The 19,479-nt window shown below is 44.7% G+C and overlaps 1 protein-coding gene across 2 annotated transcripts in view; it reads right to left on the bottom strand.

Moving 5' to 3' along the window:
- The window catches only part of INTS7 (integrator complex subunit 7), a 363,775-nt gene that overhangs the window by 26,341 nt on the left and 317,955 nt on the right, over positions 1 to 19,479 (bottom strand). For both annotated transcript variants that reach the window (XM_086927848.1, XM_086927847.1), the window contains exons 15-17: positions 13,284 to 13,387; positions 4,535 to 4,603; positions 181 to 313 (exon numbers count right to left, since the gene is read on the bottom strand). In XM_086927848.1, coding sequence (XP_086783974.1) covers positions 181 to 313; positions 4,535 to 4,603; positions 13,284 to 13,387 — 306 coding nt within the window. The remainder of the gene's footprint in view (positions 1 to 180; positions 314 to 4,534; positions 4,604 to 13,283; positions 13,388 to 19,479) is intronic.

Here is a 19,479-nt window from a genome sequence, read left to right on the forward strand (position 1 = left end):
AATCCAAATGAATACCATATGTGGAGATGACTGCCCTCAAAATCAAGAAACAGAACCCAGAAATGTATCCAGGGGCTTTTCAGTCCAATTCCACTTGCGGACAACAAAATACATTGAAGGACGTAGGACAGTAAAGGGTAGCAGTGGTCGCTATTTTTCTTATTAATAACTTTAACTTGCCATATATGAAACAGGGGGATACTTCCTACTAAGGAGCTCCACTTCCTCCAGCACATGATTGAATATGGACATCATCCTTCTTTCATATTCACTCTCAGCTTGTGTTGCTCCACTGAAATTGTATTCCTGAAAACTAGAGAAACAAGAACAATGTTTATTACTGCGAAAAAACGTAATGATTTAGGAGTTGGATCGTTTTCTTTCTTAGCGTTGTAAGGTTTTCGTGAAAAAAAGAATACAAATTGTTAAAAAAAATTAGATAATTACATGATCTTAGACTTTTCAAAGTAAGCCTCTGCTTCTTTAAGTTTCCATTTTATTTCAAAACTTAAGAATTATGGCACTGAATACCTTAAAAAGATGAAAAATACTATTCCAGTTTTAGATCAATACCTTTTTGACATTTTATGATGCATCACTGTAATATAATTCATAATCTTAAAATCTCAATGAGCGTTAAGTCCAATGGCCGAAATGCAAGGGATTTTACTTTATTGACACTTTGGTAGAATACCAAACACTAAGCGAGGATCTGATTGTCAGAGGGACTCTGTAAAAAGACTCTGTGAGGATTGTGGTGTATTATATGGTATGGTTGTGAGACCTTACCATGTAATACACTCATAAAACCATCTTGGGTCCAGTCAAATAGTTTGTAAAACCTCTAATTCAATCCTGAGTAGCTGTGGCTTTGAGCAGCAAGGCTTTAACAAAGGAACTAGTGTAAAGCATTTAGAAGCACCAAACAACGAAATAAGTAAGCAACGCAACACAAAGGAATTCCAAAACCAATTAAAAAAAAAGTAGATTATATTTTTATACATTTTAGACACAGATGAGCAAAACTCACTGGAGGATTTTAGAGATATAGAAGTAAAACGTACCCTTAAAGTTCACAAACTTCTGAAAAGTTTAAAAGAATTGTGTTTGGCTACTCAGGCCCGAGTTTGTGACCAATTCAGACAGGTAGTAGGTCGAGGGGGCAGTAAGGAGTATCTGGACAGTTACCAGATCACCAAAGTAGCCCCAAGTCCAGTTCCACACGACGGCGGAAGTCTTCCTGGGATTATCCCTTGGTTTACCGGCAGAGCTTTAAGTGGGCCGGGTCTCTCCGGGTCTGAGCACCAGCAGTTTTTTAAAGGAGGCCTCGAAATGGGTCTCTTTTGGGCTCTGTTTTGTGCCTGCTGTCACTGTAGTCAGTTTTTTTTCCAGACTGCAGTGACATCAGGCACATCGATGTGCGCTGCTCACACTGCTCTCTTCTCACTAGTGGAGAAGTTACGGCATGACGTCATGCCAGGTGAGTTTTGTAGGGGAAGGGAAATCCTTTAAAGAGAGTCATTTTCTCTCTGGATTTCCCTTCTGTTTTTGAAACTCGGGAGCAGCAACACTGTCCTGGTGCCACTAGGGCATTAAGTGGAAGCTTTTTCAACATTATATACAACAAGCCAAAGTTGCTGCTTATTTATCTAATGCAACTAACAACCATTGACAAAGCCATTAGTCCTGACTTGTTGAAGGAATGATGTTACTTGTTGTATTATATCTAGATCCAAAGACAAACAGCAAATTACAAGACGGGTGGCACACTCTGCTAAGCACAGATTTTTTAGTTTAAGTGTTTTAATCCACGCCCTGAATTACATTGGCCACGCCCATTTGAGAGACCCTCCAGTTTTTTCATCCCACTTGAAGCCCTGTTTACCAGTAAGGTGGGATGACTTTGAATACAGTGGTCTCAGTCCATCAAAGTCCTCTATGAACCTCTAGAGGTCCAGCTGCGACTGGGCCACTGATCTCCGCACACAGCAGGTCCAGGGATATCCTTTGGTAAGTGTTAGTGACAATCTCTGGAGACCAATCCATACTCTGACGACTCCTCAGAGTCTGGCTGACAAGGGTGCAACTTTTGAACCTGGGGTGGCGGTCTTATTGACAGCATGTACACTGTCAGTGGCGATTCCTTGTGAGTGGCTACTGACTGTCCAGAAAGGGCTACTTCAGCTTTTGTGGCCCTGGTGGGGGAACAGGGGGTCAACAGACTGACCCTTGAAGGCGGGCCGGGAGTCAGCAAGGCAGTCCTTCGGACCTTTATCCAGTCCAGATGTGAACTGAGGCTTATGGGTGCCAGGGGTGCCTTATCTATGCCTAGAAAGTGCACTGGGAGGTGCTGCAGTCACTAGCTAATGGACTACCAGGATTTATCCCGCCCTGTGATGACTTTCGGCTATGTGTGCCACGTAACAATTCCAGAGAGTACTATTCTGCCCACTCTCAAGATGTCTGAACTCTTTCCTGGATGTTAGGAGCTTGGTAGCCCAGCCTTATGGTGTAGCAACCTGTGCGCTACACGTCCACTGGAAAACCGGTTTGGCCACTGGCATCCCCCTCTCTGTTCGAGCTGTGAGCCTGTCTACCTGAACAAAGGGGCAGCCCCATATAACTGTGATCGCCATTTGACCATCAAAGGAGGCTTCTCCTTTGAAGCTCATAGTTTGGACCAACACCCTGTTTGGCTTCCTGCGAGGGGGCGGTACATCTCCCTCTGTATCATGCCTCTATAGTCCCTGGAGGGAAGAATGCGAACTGGTGCTGTGCCGGCTTCAATGTGGCAGAAATCTCATTGATTTTGGTGCTGGAATCAAAGTTGGGCTGGTCACTGGACCCGGCATTGAGCCGCACACAGCAACAGGATCAAGAGGCACAGGTAGCATCAAGGATACATCCGCCATCTGTAATCCGATTGGATGCCTCATCTGATCAGTAGGGTCTGAATATTCTCCAGAGGGGCCAACTAGGGTACCGAATATTCAGAACATGGCTTATTTGAAACACTCTCTATGTTGTGACATCACCAACAGACTTGGAAAGAAGGGGTACATCGGGAAAAGTTTAGAGAATCGGTTCCTCAGTAGGTCACGCAGACAGACAGGCACATTGACGTCCACCGGACTTCTCTGGTCGAGCGGGACAGAATGAGGAAGAATCCAGCTCAGTTTTCTTGGGTTTCTTTTTGGACTGTGACTTACCTGAGGATTCTGAATGCAAGGAAGATCTTTCGAAGGAACGGCTTTGGGAGTGGAAGCGCGTCTGTGCCTTCAATAACAATCGGAAGAGGGACTTGTGTGTCTTCCATCAGTGCTCAAGGGCAGAGATTAGCTTCTCAATCCTGGATCGACTTGCGGTTTATCTGGGCGTAGTCCCTACAAGCTTTGTACTTGTGTGATAATCCTAAAGACAAAAGACAGACCTTGTGGGGATCTGTCACAGGCATCTGTTTGTCAAAGTGCTTAAAAGGCTTAAATGCTGTGGTTCTAGGAAGAGACATGTTTCCTTGCACACTGTGAGAAAATCTGCAGGACAACATTTGTTAAAGACCAGGAAAAAAATTGAGAGTGAGTTCCAGATCCGTGTCCGAAGATGCTGAAAGAAAGGAACTGACATCAGCGAACACAGGTGGCCCTTGCAGGTGTCGGATGTCACTTTGGGATGGGACAAAGCTGATGTGGAGCCACACAACAGCACTTGCTGGACCACTGGAGTGATGCTATGAAAAGCTCCAGATCCAGTATGGCACCTGTGGGTATTCACAAGGTGAGGAATCTGCAATCAGAAATGTCCATCAGAATGTAAATTATGCAGCACATTCCCTGGCAGGATTATTTTCATCCATTTTAGCTCAAAACAATATTTTTGTAAAATGTTCACATTTTGAGGTAAATCAAGGGGTAATGCAGTAAATGATAACTATGTGGTAAACACTACAATCAGAAACTCACATAAATCTTCTCCTAGTGCAAGATAATGCTATATTGCCTTCTCTGGATTCTGGTGGCAGCTACAAACAACTCGATCTTTAACCTTGTGGTTTATGATGCCATCAAAACTCCTTGATGGCAATAATGAACCAGATCACACCGATAACTCTTACGTTTGGGAAAATTGCTCCATTTAAAAGTTAACATTTTTTGTCTGAGCGCAATACAAAGTAATAAAAATATACAACCTGACAGGCATGAAGAATGTTTGACTTTACTGTTTGTTTATTCTGCACGAAGGCCTGAGCTGCCTTTACAGTCAGAATCGTGCTAGATAAAATTGTTAATAAATAAGGCCAATGCAAGGTATGAGAGTTGATGACATACTGAGCAGAATTCCCCTGCAAAGACAGATCTATCATTTACAAGGCACAATTTTTTTATATAGTGTGAGATTTTATAAAGCTATCAAAATAAATCAAGTCGCATAATTTAGCCATCAATAATTGATTCACTTAGTGAGGTAATTCACTAAAGATAGAACATTTGTGGATTGATTTGTCAAGTGTAATACAACACTTTTTTGAATGACTTACCTTGCTGACTCGGGGTCCAAAATGAGGGCTTCAATTGCGTGGGAGATCAAAAGGCAGCTTTGTTGTTGACTAACAGCTGTTAAGGTTTCACAAACCCAAACATATGCCAATATTCTGCCAATTCATGTTTTACTTTTTTAAGAGAATATGGTTTGATAAACATTTCCTGCAGTTCCCAATATATAAGTGTTTGGACATCTAAAACATTAAAAACATTGTAAAACAGTAAAAAGAAGAAAAAGAAATTGGAAGTGTAAGGTTCCAAGAAGTGATAAAACCTTCCGACCAACCTAACAGCTGGGTATAACAACACAATGAATACCAAACATCTCTCATCTGTTACCTCAACTCACCTTCTGCCGTAAATGATGGGCCTAATATTCCAATTACTATTCAGCTCATAGGACTATCAATATCACTCCTGCCTCCCTGCCCCAATCACCAAGAGCCCTGTGATGAGCCCCATTCAATCTTCCTGGACCTTTAATAGCACTACAACCTTACTTCACTCCTGTGGTCCTACTATTACAAATTCAGCAAAACTTTAGTGTGTAATTGAATTTCATAAACCCCTCTGCATGCTTACCCCATCTGCCCACCATCTTCAACCCTGGCTCTCACTACCATCTGCTACTTCACGCCACTAATGCTAAAATGCTTCCTCAAGGCCATCTTCTGTTTCAACTTCTGATGCTTGCCTGCTTCCAAGCTATCTCCCCTTTCAAGACTATTCCCAAGAACTACTCTGCAAAACTCACCAGTGCCTACCTGGACCCTTTCACCCCCAGCCCTGCCCCTCCCCTTTATTAATAGCCTTGGGATTTTTTTTTTTAAATGCTGGCGTAATTTTCCCAAAATTATGCTGTTCCACTAAGTCATTTTGCACCATGTGATGCAAATGCTTACCACAAATGTGCTAATCGTGGTACAAGTTTACAAGAAACAACGGACCACGAGCGGCTGTTAGTGGTGCTTTTGTTTTTTTAATCATTAATTTAGCATGCAAGATATGATAGATAAACATAAAACACAGCAATAAATTACATATTTGTATTTTGAGTAATTACCAAGCAAATTTTCTGAAGTTTTGCATAATTACACAAATTTCGAACAAACCTAATAATTACTCTTCTTGTACTCTCTACCACTGTACAGACCTACCTCGCCAAGCTCTTCTTTAACTCTTTGTACCACAGCCCCCTCCATAATGCTTCTAATTTGTGGTGGGAATCCCCATTTACCAAAAGCGGACATACAACCACTCTTCCCCTTTAAACTACAACTCCTACTCTCAAGTTTCTCTTTTCTCTACAATGATTGAAGACCTGGTATTCAACAGCTCAGCTTGAATCTTACTTCGCAAAACTCATTGAAATAGCCTACTATTTGGTTTAAGTACATTCCATTCCATGGAGACCGCTCAGGCAAGTGCTTAATTTCTCAAACTACCTCTCGTCTATGCTTATCTTTTTGACTTCACAAAAGAATACAAGTTTGACTATTTCCCTATGCTAGTTACTTTCATCTCTCTTAAGGCATCGTAGTGCTCGCCTGGTTATCCAATCTCACCTGTTGCCCCTGCTCTACCTCCTGGAGCCCCTTCAACATCGTAGGCCTAGTTCATAGTCCACCAGCTCTCCCCTCTCCAATATCTCCTCCTTTGGAATTCCATCACATGTCTGCTGTTGGCACTCGGATCACCTCCTCCCTATTCCGCAACTCCCATCTCTAAATAAGATGCTACACCTAGCCATCGGATAAAGGACAGCACTAAGATCTCCTATTTGTAGTTCCGTCAACTAAACATATACTTCCGAACATTTGTTGTCTCCACTCTTATTTCCATCCCCTCTTTCCCCTGACACACTAATATCTGCCCACCTCTACTAATCCTAGTGTGCAATGTCTCCTTCTTTCAGACTAGACAAAATCAGAACTGTTGCTATTTACTCACTCTTCAAATTCACTTTTCATGCATCCTCTTCCATGCATCTATCACTGTCAAGCTCTCCGTCAGATAGTCAGAGTACTCTTTAAGCTTTTCCAGCTAGTCTCCAATAAACATCACACCGCACCACATAATAATAACAATGACCTGTTTGTAACTGGTGTTTCATACCGCGTTCTGCTGTGTTCTAAACCCTGTAACAGCTGTTACTTTTACACAATTTATTGGTACTTAATTTACTGAACTCTGATCAAATAAAAGCAGAGGTGGAATTGACAGGATTCAATGTTGTGAGCCAAGATCATCTCAGACACAGCACCTCCTTGTCCCAAAGCAGCAGTAGCTGCCGTCTCCCTGGTGGAATGGGCACGCAGCCCCACTGGCAGCTCCTTCTTTGTCAAAGAATAGCATGCCTTAATGCACAAAACGACCCACCAAGAGATGGTCTGATTGTGCACAGCCCAATCTTTCTTGGCATCCACATAGCCAACAAAGAGCTGGTCATCCACCCGGAATTGCTTGGTGCAATCCAAATAAAATGAAAGCGCATGTTTTGGGTCCAGATGGTGGAGCCTCTCTTCCTCCTTAGAAGGATGAGGAGGCAGAAAGAAGGTGGGCAAAGTGATGGTTTGACCAATATTAAAAGAAGTAACCAACATGGGAACAAAGGAAGGTCTGGTTCTCAGGACGACCTTGTCCGGATGAACAGCCAGAAAGGGAGGCTTTGAAGAAAGAGCTTGTAGCTCACTCACCCTGCAAACAGAGGTGATGGAAACCAGAAAAGCAGTCTTAGAGTAAGAAGTCTGAGAGGACAGTTATGAAGCGGCTCAAAGAGGGCATTACGAAGGCAACAGGAGGAAAAAGATGAGTAATGTCCTTAAGAAAGTGATTTACAACAGGAGACTTGAAAAGAGAAGGCTGATCAGGAAGTCTAAGCAAGGCTGAAATGGCTGAGAGGTAGCCCTTAAGAGTGCCCAGAGCAGAGCCCTGCTGGGCCAAAGAAAAAAGGAACAAGAGAACCTCAGAAAGAGGGGCAGAAATGGGATCCACAGCCTTTACTGCACACCATGCCACAAATGTGACCCATCTACATGCGTATACCGTCTTAGTGGAGGGATGCCTGACTGCTAAGATAACATCACAGACTTCAGGAGGCAGATCAAACGAAGTCAACTGCCGCTGCTCAATCTCCAAGCAACGAGGTGGAGGCTGGACAGGTTCGGGTGGAGGACAGTCCCCTGTTGCTGCCACAAAAGATCCTCCCGAAGAGGCAGTCTGATCGGACGATTGATGGCCATGTGTAGCAGCTCGGGATACCAGACTTTGTGCTCAATCCGTAGCCACAAGAATGACTTGGGCCAGGTCGCGCTTGATCTTCTTGCTCACTCTGGGCAGAAGTGGTACAGGTAGAAAGCCGTATAGACGACCGCAACTCCACTCGTGACGAAAAGCGTCGTCTAGCCAGTACCACCATGGAAATTCCAATGCGCAGACTTTCTGACATTGCGCGTTCTCTTCGGTGGCGAATAAATCTATCCAAGGTTCTCCCCACTGTTGAAAAAGACCTTGCACCACCTCAGAGTGAAGACGCCATTCGTGATCCATCATGCACCTGCGGCTAACTTCATCCGCCCTGGCGTTCAGCGAACCTGCCAGCTGTTGAAACACCATAGATATCCCTTGATGTTCCAGCCATGTCCGGAGGCGGAGGGCCTCTTGATATAGGGGCCATGACCCCCCACCCCCGCCTTGTTTGTTGCCGTACCACATGGGGTGGTGTTGTCCATGAACCCCTGCACTACTCTTCCCCGGACAGCGGGAAGGAATGTGATTTGCCCGAAGCACCAGAAGGTTGATGTGGAGCCCGGACTCCGCCAGAGAGCAGAGGCCTATGATCTCCGCCTCCCCCATGTGGCAGCCCCATCCCAGAAGTGATGCAGTCACCACTGTGAACTCTGGTTGGCGAAGGGAGAGGGATCTGCTGTTGACCCAATCCTGGTTTGTTAGCCACCACTGTAATTGGTGTGCAGTGCCTTCCGAGATCTGGACGCAATCGTACAGGTTCCCCATATGATGTGCCCACTGGAACTTCAGGTCCCACCGCAGAGCCTGCATATGACATCTGGCATGATCCACCAGCAGGATGCAGTAGGGCATCAGGCCCAGTAGCTTAGGGTCATCCTGATTGAAACCCAGGTTAGAAAGCCTGAATATCCCGCTGTTCAGGAGGATGGACCCAAAAATGTTTTGTGTCCAGAACCACTCCGATGAAGAGAAGCTTTTGAGAGGGAGTCCGGTGCGACTTCTGCACATTGATAGAGAACCCCAGCGAATGCAGGAGGTCGGCCGTAATTTGGAGGTAGGAGACGACGCCATGAGCGAGCCCGCCTTCAACAGCCAGTCATCGAGATAGGGGAAGACTAGAACCCCTGATCTGTGCAGACGAGCTGTGACCACCGCCATCACCTTCGTGAACACCTGAGGGGCGCTGGTAAGGTCAAAGGGGAGCACAGTAAACTAAAATGCTCGTGGCCTACCGTGAACCGCAAGTAGCACCAGTGGGCCGGCAGGACAGTGATGTGAAAATAGGCGTCCTGCAAGTCCAACAATACCATCCAGTCTCCAGGGTCAAGGGCAGACAGGACCTGAGCTAACGTCAACATTTTGAACTTCTTCCGGAGGAAGCGGTTGACGTTCCTGAGATCCAAGTTAGGACGCAGGCCTTTGTCCTTCTTGTGCACCAGAACGTAGTGGGAATAGCAACCATGATCTACTTCTGGGACAGGAACTTGCTCGATGGCTCCCTTGACCAAGAGTGCCGAAACTTCCTGTTGAAGAAGGGTCAGATGATCCTCCGACATGCAATGGTATGGAGGTGACATGGATGGAGGGGTAGTCTCGAAGGGGAGGGAGTAGCCCCTTCGGACTATTTGTAAAACCCACCTGTCCGATGTGATGATGCACCTGTGGGGGAGGTAATGGCGAATCCTACTACCACTGGCGATTGGTGGCCCTGAAAGGTCGGACTAGGAGGGTTTGGAGGCTGCTGCAGAGGGGGCTGTGGTGGACCGGCCTGACCGCTGGCCCCCAGAACCACAGCGGTGTTTCCCCCGGCCGCGCAGGTGCTGAACAGCTTCAGCTGGACTGTGGCTCTGGGCGGGACGTGGCAGGGCACCCCTTCCGTAGCACAAAAGGGGCGAAAAGCAGACTGCGCAGGGCAGGTGGTGGAGAGGCCGAAGGATCTGCAGTAGCCCGAGAGTCCATAAAGCGCTCCAGCACGTCTACCTTGTCGCCGAATAGGCTACGGCCATCAAAAAGCATATCCATAAGAGTGGATTGGACATCCCCTGAAAAACCAGTCGACCTCAACCAGGCGTAGCGTCGAAGGGCTACAGATGTGAAAATGGTCCTGTCTAGTGAGTTGGCGGTATCCTGCCCACAGCGGATGGTAAACTTTTCTGCGTCTCTCCCTTTGGCAACTACAGGGGAGGGTACAGCCCGGGCATCCTCTGGGCACTGGGGTAGGACTTGCGCCGCTGTATCCCATACGCAGTGGGTGTAACGGCCCAACAGACATGCAGTGTTTACCGACTGCAGTCCCAAGCTGGAGGAAGAAAGCATCTTCTTCCCAAGATGATCCAGCTTTTTGGATTCCCTATCAGGTGGTGCATTAGGGAATGCGCCTTTGGAGGTGGAGGTTTGGACCAATAAGCTCTCAGAGGTGGGGTGTTGGGAGAGGAAAGTGGGGTCGCCCGAGGTCAGGTGGTGGCGTCGGGCAATCATCCTATCCACAGGAGCCCCTGTGTTGGGTCTGGACCAGGTGCCCAAAAGGATGTCAGTGAGGGATTCATTAAATGGTAGCAGAGGCTCCGAAGAGCTTGCTGCCGGTTGAAGCACCTCCGTCAGGAGGTTAGTCCTCACTGTCACCGTAGGTAGCTCATGGTGGAGAGCCCTGGCTGCTCTAAGCAATACCATAGCCTAAGACGCTCCCTCCTCCGTAGCCATGGTAGGAGGAGACAACATGCCAAGGTATGGTGAGGTATCCAGACCACTGGCTTCCCCCAGTTCCTCTCTCTAGTCCGGTTCGTAGCCTAACTGGTCAGTTAAAGGATCTCCAGACCCCTCCCAGTCCTCCTCACCTTCCTCTGGCTGCCATTCTGGTCTATAAAAGCCAGGGTAGAACAAGGGCACAAAAGTACCCTTAGGCGCCGGATCAGGCGTAGGTCGATGCCGTTCCGGATCAGCGTCTACATCGAGGTGGAGGTTGACATCGGCTGGGGAAACAGCCGGCGCTGGTTGCGGGCGTGGTGCCAGTGGAATCGTGCGCCGGGGGAAGTGTAATCAGGTAGACCGGCGCCGAGCCGGATCCAGGCCTGGATCCAAGAGGACCCGGCGGTGCCTGGGCCGAAGCTGCCGTCATCGAAGGCCCAGGGCGACCAGCCGAGTCCGCAGGGCCCGAAGGCGCGCCTGTTGAGATGGGCTGCCCAAAGATGTCATGCATTTGTAAAATTGGCGAAGCTAGGCAGGGGTCACTCCGGGTCCTGAGAAGGGGGGGTGGGGAAGGGGGAATTTCTTGTGAGTGAATTCACTGAGTTTTTATTTAAATGCAACAGAGAGTCAAACGTTGGGGAAGAAACAATTATGGCCTCTTTAAAGAGTGGAGGGCCGGACACCGTACGTCTGAGGTGAAGCAGATATTACCACCACAACTCCATTGGCTTGTCAACCAAATCGAGGATTTAGTCTACAGCTAGTGGCATTTTTTCCTCACTGAAGTGGTTACTGCCTCCAAGAGAATGCGGCTTAGGAGGAAAAAAGGCTGCGACAGCAGGTTATTCATACAATCACATTAGTGTTTTCCAAAGGCATAGTCCCAAAGAGTGTTAAAAAAAAAACAACAATCCTAATGTACTCCAAGCACAAGTAGTATTTGTGGACTTTTTCTAATGTTTTCACTTCTAGGAGACTAACAAGGATTCCTACAGTGCAAATCTTCTATACTCATGGTTTGTCAGAGGGGTTCACTAACACCAAAAACCCTGGTCTACGAAGGTTATCTGTGATGTATCATGTACCAAAAAAGGCTAAATGTAGGCTTTAGTTCATAGTAATAACAATTAAATGCCCACTAACATATGCGTTACACAATCAATATCAGATTTGTTGCCTTTATTGTAACGTTTCATATTAAACTATCAGGCAATAGCCTTTATCATTGGCTCATTACCATAACCAACACAGACTTACTGTGCTGGGCATACGTTTTCCAAGAAGACAACCATCAGGTATAAAGTGATAACAAATACGTACAAAATTACAGTTGTAGAGTACTTTATTGCAAATCTTCAAGCTAGCATCACAGTTTGACCTCTGAGATCCCATGTAAAAAAAGATATATCTGTACGTTTTAATATAGAATAATAACAATCCATCTATAAATGCCTATTAACTTTAACATATGCATTTCACAATAAATACAGCAGGTCTTGTACCTTTTTCATGATATTTCAAACTAAACAGATCAAGTCTATAGCCATTATCACTGGCTTGCCACCATAACCAACTCAAACCTGGTTTTTGAGTATAAGGTTTGCCACAAGCCAATAAGTGCAGAACAAGTAGTTGTTCTAACCATACAAATGTACGCTCAACCAAATCCTGTCCTCTGGTGAACCAACACATGTTCGGAGCCTAAGCACCTTTTTTTTGATCACATAAGGTTAGGTTGCGCAGCCAAGCCAGACCTAAAACACTCAATTTATTGCCCAAATACTGACAGGGCCAAAATGAGAGCATTTATGGACTGAAAATAAATAACACTTCTTGGATGTTCGTCTGAAAGTGCACAAAATCTCCCCTTTCTGTAAAAAATTGAATCCGATGTGGCACTGCTGCGGGATTCCATTACTCAGAGTGGTTAATTTATTACAGGATAATATGAACTATTTGTTATAACTTGATGAAGCAAGTGGTTCAGTTTGCGCTCTTCCCCAGCAGCACTGCAGCAAGTTAAAATGCATCGACAGAGCCTAGGATCTTCAGCCATGCCCATCGGCGTTTGTGACATGCCCCACTCCCAACACACCCCTGGGTACACTTGGTCCCCTCTGTGCAGTGAGGCATCCCCACCTCAGCCACCTCATTCTTCTTTGTATCTGCTGGTCCATGAAGCTACAGCAATGCGACAGTAACATCTCAGCGTGGCACCTAGTAGAAGGATCCTTGAAGGATCATCGTATTTACCACCATAATCTTTGTAGCTACCAGCCCATCTCTGATGTCTGTTTTATTCATACAAGCATATCAGCTCAATTAACAGCAGAATCCTTGCAAGGACCAAGACATCCTCCTCCAGAGGTAGTCTGCTCCACTATGTCCCCTCTGCTCGCTTGGACCAACTACCATTTGAGTTCATTCTACGTAGTCCACCATGGCTTTGGCCTCTTGTAGCTCACTGTACTAATTGATCTAAGGGCACACACTCACTCACTACTCAGCCGAGGCACTCTGCCCATTTATGCAGATGCTGACAGATGCATTCCTTTATCCATCCTTCAACCACGGACTCATTCTCGCACTTCCCCACTCATTCATCCACACAGACCACACAAACTTACCAATCAATGAAAAAGCACTTTCACCTACCAGTCAGACACATTTTCTTTCCAAAGCTTGCTTTTGTTTGTAGATACACACACCTATTTAAAGTAATTTTAGAGACTTCTTGTTCACTGCAAACACCTAACGCAGCAGTAAAATAAGAGCACAAGCAATGAGATGCGCAATACTGAAAAAAGATACAGTTCAACATTTCTCAAAGTTGCCGAGTCCGCGTCAAATGATGACTGATACAGATCACCATATCGCGTGGCCAGATTTCTGAATTCGTCCATGGAAAGCTGCATCTGTTAAAATAAATAAACGCAAAGGTTACTGAATTTCGTTGAAAGTCTCTTGAATGCCATCAGCTGTGCTTCTGCGCATGCGCCCTCGTGATTCAGCAGGCTCTTAAACATTGCACATACATGCCTAGGGCTGGCTGCAGCCATGACGGGCTTCTTTTCACTGACGATTAGTCTTTAGACCGCCTAGTAAAATTCTGGTTGGCACCCCCAGGCTCAATGCAGTAACAATATGGACTTTAATACCGGAGGCAAAGGTGATCATGCATGGCATGACAAAAGATGTAGAATTTGTTTGGTAAATACAAAATGAAGATCGACTTTCAGAAGAGTTACTTTACATTTTCACTTCCTTCAACAAGATGTTTGTTTGATTACAAGTGATGCTGAGCGAGGATTTTTATTTATTTTATTTATTTAGTGATGGCAGGGTGTGAGGCATCAGCAGAGGGCTCCTGCGGTCGCTGTCATGTTTGCAGAAATAGAAACATTTACTGTTTTCCACAACTGTAAAGCACACAATGCAAATGCACATCTTAATATAGCACACAATGCAAATGCGCACCTTAATATGAATCCACCAGTAAAGCCACAAGGCATACAGTAAAACCAAAAAGCAATTACTTACAATTACAACGCTGTGACACAGCATAACATAGGAAAAAAGGAGAGGATGGACTAAAAAGGTGTTTAAATGTTTCTTTAAAGTTTAAATGTTGCCTCTTGGAATATTTGATTTTGTATACCCTAATAACATCGTTTGTTTTCAGCTGTGCATCAACTGAGGCTAGGATCCTCAGCCATGCCTTACATGATTGGATAGACACTTCACCCATTCAAAAGCTTTTCAGTTGCTGGATCTTAATTTCTCACCTACAGACCTCAGCTGTCTGTTTTGGAAACATCTCTTTTGGACAACACCAAAAACTTAGTGGGTTTTGCACCACCCCAGCTTACTTGCTGGCTTTTTCGTCAGTGTCATTTACTTGCTTCATATTTGATGGCTTTCCTTTCTCTTCTTGTGCTAGTCCCTACCATAGAACATAGCTATTTTACTATCCTTCTGACTATATGACTTGTGTCCTTCCACTGTTCACCGAGAACTACGTTTATCATTAAGCACTCCATAAATTTGCATGTTTTCTTGCTCTCTCTCGTGTGCTGCTTACTCCCACTCAAACCCCCCCACCCCACACTCTGTTGCTATTTCTTTGCCAGGCCATCAACTCTTCCGCCACTGCTCCTCTGCCGCTCGTGATCCTTGAAGTAAATGTAATTTTACTTCTTTGAGGATCAGACAGCTGCTATTTGCTGCAGGGCCTCTCTACTATCCTAAAAAGCACATGTGTGTGTTTCAGTTGCTCCCGTGTCACCCAACGTTACCTCCCTCCCCCTTTCAACCCGAACCAATCCTCATACAACTCACACTGCCATTTATATATATTTTTAATTTATTTTGGAGGGCCACATGTCTCCAATATCCAAAAAGCGCTTTTGCACAAGAAACATTAAATATTTTTATTTAATGATCTGATCTAAAAAGGCATCAACTACCTAATCAAACCGCTAAATAAAAAAATAAAATAAAAAAAGAATTGGAAAAATTGGCACCCACGTCAGTCTTTATGCAAGCACCTACAGAATGAAGCAGCAGTGCCATACATCCTTTTTTGGGGCAGATTTTGCCCAGCATTGGCAAAAAACTGACAAAATCAATAGGTTAAAAAGGCGAGACCTGGTGGCTTTGCCAAGGCTTGCTTTCAGAAGGTGGACAAGGGTTTATCCCATTCCAAACAATGAATTATTGCAACAGAATACAGTAATCTGACCTCAGCATAACCAACCCACAAACCTATTCCTTTACGCGCCTTCCCTAAAATAAAAGTTATCAATCAACTTTGTCATGTGCCCAGACTTGAGAACGCAGGTAACGCGCTAGAGCTTGGACAACCTTAGACTGAGAATTAGTCTGTTTCATCTCACACCTTCCCTGTGCCATCATACGCCAGCCTCTTTAGTAGCCTTCCAGATTTGGTAGGTATTCTTTACTGAACCCCCTCACTATGGACAGTCTGGGGCAGCTAGACGAGGACACCCTGATTTCAGAACCGACTGAATTACCATTCTAGTGCAAGTGGTTTCACATAAGTCATACTTTGCACCTACGATCCACTGCCAACCTAGCGGACAGCTTTGTCTAGGCACCGCTGAAAAGTGTGGGCAGAAATATGTTGACTGCAACCAGTGGGTTCTGAGATAAAGACACCTGCAGACTGACAATTACCTTAAGGGAAACACATGCTCATCGGCACAGTCCAAAGAGTCTGGGAGTCCCGCAGTGCCTACTGGGCTCATGGACCCAGTGGCTGTCTGTTTCCCTATCCCAGGCACAGGGTCACCCTTTAACCCGACATCACCGGAGCACCCACAGGAGGTTGTTTTATTTTCCAAGAAAAAGGTGATCCTCGAAACTAAACGGGTTCAACGAATAATGTCTTAATACAACCCTTTGAATGCTCTTTACTTCACTATAGCAACTATGTTCTTGAATTCAGGATCCTTTTCCATTTAAAACATTCTGACATCCGTCTATCGGAAGCATACCTAAATATATATAGAAGGATTACTTTTTGCTGTTTTTCTGAGGACTATTCAGTTCCTCATCTGCCTTTTTCTCCAGCTATAAAAAAGCCCTTAACGCTTCACGCCACTCTTCAATAGTACTAATTCACATTATTCACGAAAATGATTTCGGTCTTACGGTTCTAGGTTTATTTTAAACATAGCCCATCTATTACATTTGTTCTCTCCTACTCGTCACCCTAAAACAATGTACATCCACCACTAGTGAAATAGAGCACTGCATCCCCAATGGCGACACAAACTATGAGCTCAGGGCCCGCTCTTTTGTGATATAAAGGAAGACTTTAACAATTTTCGGTTTTGCAGGCTCAAAATCAACCGTCACTAACAACAAAAATCATATATATATATATATATATTTTAATCAACGAGCTATGCAATACAAATTACTTGTATATTTATAGGTATGGAAATATAAACCTACTGTGCCAAGAAAAACAGTTCAAAATACAGTGCCCTATAGAGGCAGTATTTCACATAATATGATAGATTGTTAAAAAGGTAGACGAAGCAGTAATTCCTTAAAGGTTGTTTATTCCAGTACAAGCATAGAAGCACAGGCAGAGCCAGGAACACATCTCACAGCAAGGCAGCCAGATCGCAACTGACCCACATAAGAGAACACAGTTGAAGTGAGAGCAAACATTCTAGAGGCTCGCTCCAACACGAGCCTTAAAGCTACACATAGGAATAATTCATAACATAACATAGATGAATATTATTACAGTTTTTATATCTCAAATCTTAAGCTCACATCCCAATACAATTTATCACCTCATTTCACATTCGTACTCTTTAAAAACACTGATGAGAGTGAGCAACTATCAGTGGTAGTCATCAAAATGTGCACAGTCAATGTGTGTGCAACAAATTCGGTGGTGGAACTTACGTTGTGTGCTCATTCAACTGGTGTATCCAGATCTTTAGACAAGAGTTATTAAGACAGCAGATATCTTACGCTTGCTCAGTATCTTTTCGTTTATCCTGCATCAGGCTTGCCCTTGAATTTACTCATGAGCTTCTGGTTGCTCTTCAGCTACCTGTAAGAAGCTCTCCTTTGTGTATCCCCACCTACTAAACCGGAAGCTTTTGATAGTGTGTATTCGAGATGGAAATATGTGTATTTTCAGAACTAAAAATAGAAAAGGAAAAAAAATAATAATAATAATAAAAAATAAAAAAATCGCTGCATTTTCAAAATAAATGTAAATCTATATACGAGTGATAAATCATGGTGCCTTACGGAGACTTATTACTTCCATTATTACCTTACTACCGGGGCATTGCAACTATGGCAGCTATGTATGAAACATGAAGAGTCATTCTGCATTGACAAAGCCTTTTTTTACATTACTGCTGGCAACACTGCCTGAAGAGGTGACCACTGCTGGTGATTTTTCTTATGGTGGCTCGTAATGTTATCGTCTGGTGTGGTCAGTATTACACCACTAATAACGAGAATAGCTCAGAATGACTTTCATTCAGCATAAGTAGCTTGTATTACAGAACAGATTGGAGACCCCTGGGAAAAACTGATGGGTTGAAAGCTAGCTGTAGGTATGTAGAGGCGTTACATTTGGATGTATTGTCCTACTCCGCAGTTGCTGCAATTAGGAACACCATAAAAACAGATGGGGTTTGCCCTGTATTGAATGCTGGGACCGGGGCAAAAACCTTGAATAAAAGAGGTAATGGGGACCCAACAAACATAAATAATTACTATATAATGAAAATGGTGCGAAATCGGACTTGTACATCAAAAATATGCATTTATCTCTTTTTTTGCATTTTCATAAAAATACAAGAAATAATTGGATGGTTACTGGGCACAGCAATTACAAGAACTTTTAAAATAGATACCAAAGCAGTACCTTCCCAGTGTGGAGGATATGTGAAGTCTTCTGAACCCAAGAAGTCTTCCAGAACTGAGCAGGCAAAGAATCCTTCCTGCCAGACCTGGCTGTCAAGGCAGTAGTGTTTCATGAATGTATACACCAGTGTCCATGTCGCAGTCTGGCAGATATCAAAAACAGACATTTTTCGCAATAGCAGTGGCTCCAGCCTCAGCCAGTATGGCATGACTGTTTGTGTAACAGACGAGATAGATTGCCAACCTGAAAGGAAGTGATGGATCCCGCCTCCCACTGGGTGGGCATGCACTGCTAAGGGCAAACTAAAGATGTTTGGTGGCTTGGAAGAGGAGCAAGGGGACTGATGCCCATGCTGGCCTGCACACTGATTAATGGTTCCACACCCTCAGCCCCTAAAAGACTGGATTGTCTACTGCATCACTGACTGGGATGGCTGTCTCTGCCTATAGGTCAGCCCCCTAGAATAGCCCAGAGGAAAGCATGGGTCTAAAGCCCCACAGTAGCTCTGTCATCGCATTCCAAAGAGGAGTCTGCCTTCTTCTCGAAGAGGGGAGACCCTTCAAAGAGCATATCCATTAGAAAGGTCTGTAGTTCACCAGAGAAACCAGCAGACCTCATTCCAGGCATGTCTACAAAGGACAACACTGACACTGACTGAATTGCCAATTCAATTTGTTGTATCCAGACTGGCTCGGATAACACACTTAGCCGTGTCCAGCCCGTCATGTACTGTCTGGGTGAGAAAGGCCCCAAGATCCTCCAGAATGCCAGCGAGATCGTTGTACTGATGTCCGAAAGGGCACAGCCTACTGGCCTACCAGACAAACTGCATTTACAGATCGCATTGCCAAGCTGGCAGAGGAAACGATCAGTTTTCCAAAGAAAATCTAAACTCTTGGATTTGCTGTCTGAATTACAAATAACCCTGTGTGTAAGCATGTAAATAAAGGGAGTAGAGATGGTACGTACAGGCGTGGTGATCACAATGGTGTCAATGCCGTACATTGGGCTCAAACCTCTGGTTGTGGTAAAGTTAGGATGGAGATCACTAAACACCTCAGTGGTTGTGGTACAGGTAAGGTGAAGATCACAAAATCGGAGATTGAGTGGGTCTGGCCAGAAGCCTTCAGCCAAGCATATCTACAATGAAAAAAAGTATGGAGGCATTTACATAAATTACCTTCTAAGGCAAAGCTATTCCAGCTGTTGTGGGTTAGCACCACTGGGGGGTGTGAAGGAGTGTGAAGCCTGGGGCACAAGGCCCTGGTCAAGATGAGCTATTAGAGTGCCCCTGGGGAATGCAGGACACTTCATACAGATGAATAGTGCTGCTACTTAGTGAAAGAAAATAGAGAGGTTGCGAGACATTTTATACCAAGCAGTCTGCAACGCCCTTTATCAATCATTTCCTGGCTAGAAGCAGCTGTCAAACTGGGGCCTCCACGTAACTCCCCAGGCTTCACAGCCTCATTTCTGGTAAAGGATTAATTTAGGGGAGGCATGCTGACAAACATATATTTAGGAGTGACTTTATTGTTAAATATGTTCATAGTTACCAGGGAGCACATGTCCTGTGCTAAA

Source organism: Lissotriton vulgaris, chromosome 6 (assembly GCF_964263255.1).
Source record: "Lissotriton vulgaris chromosome 6, aLisVul1.2, whole genome shotgun sequence".
NCBI classification, from domain to species: Eukaryota; Metazoa; Chordata; class Amphibia; order Caudata; family Salamandridae; genus Lissotriton; species Lissotriton vulgaris.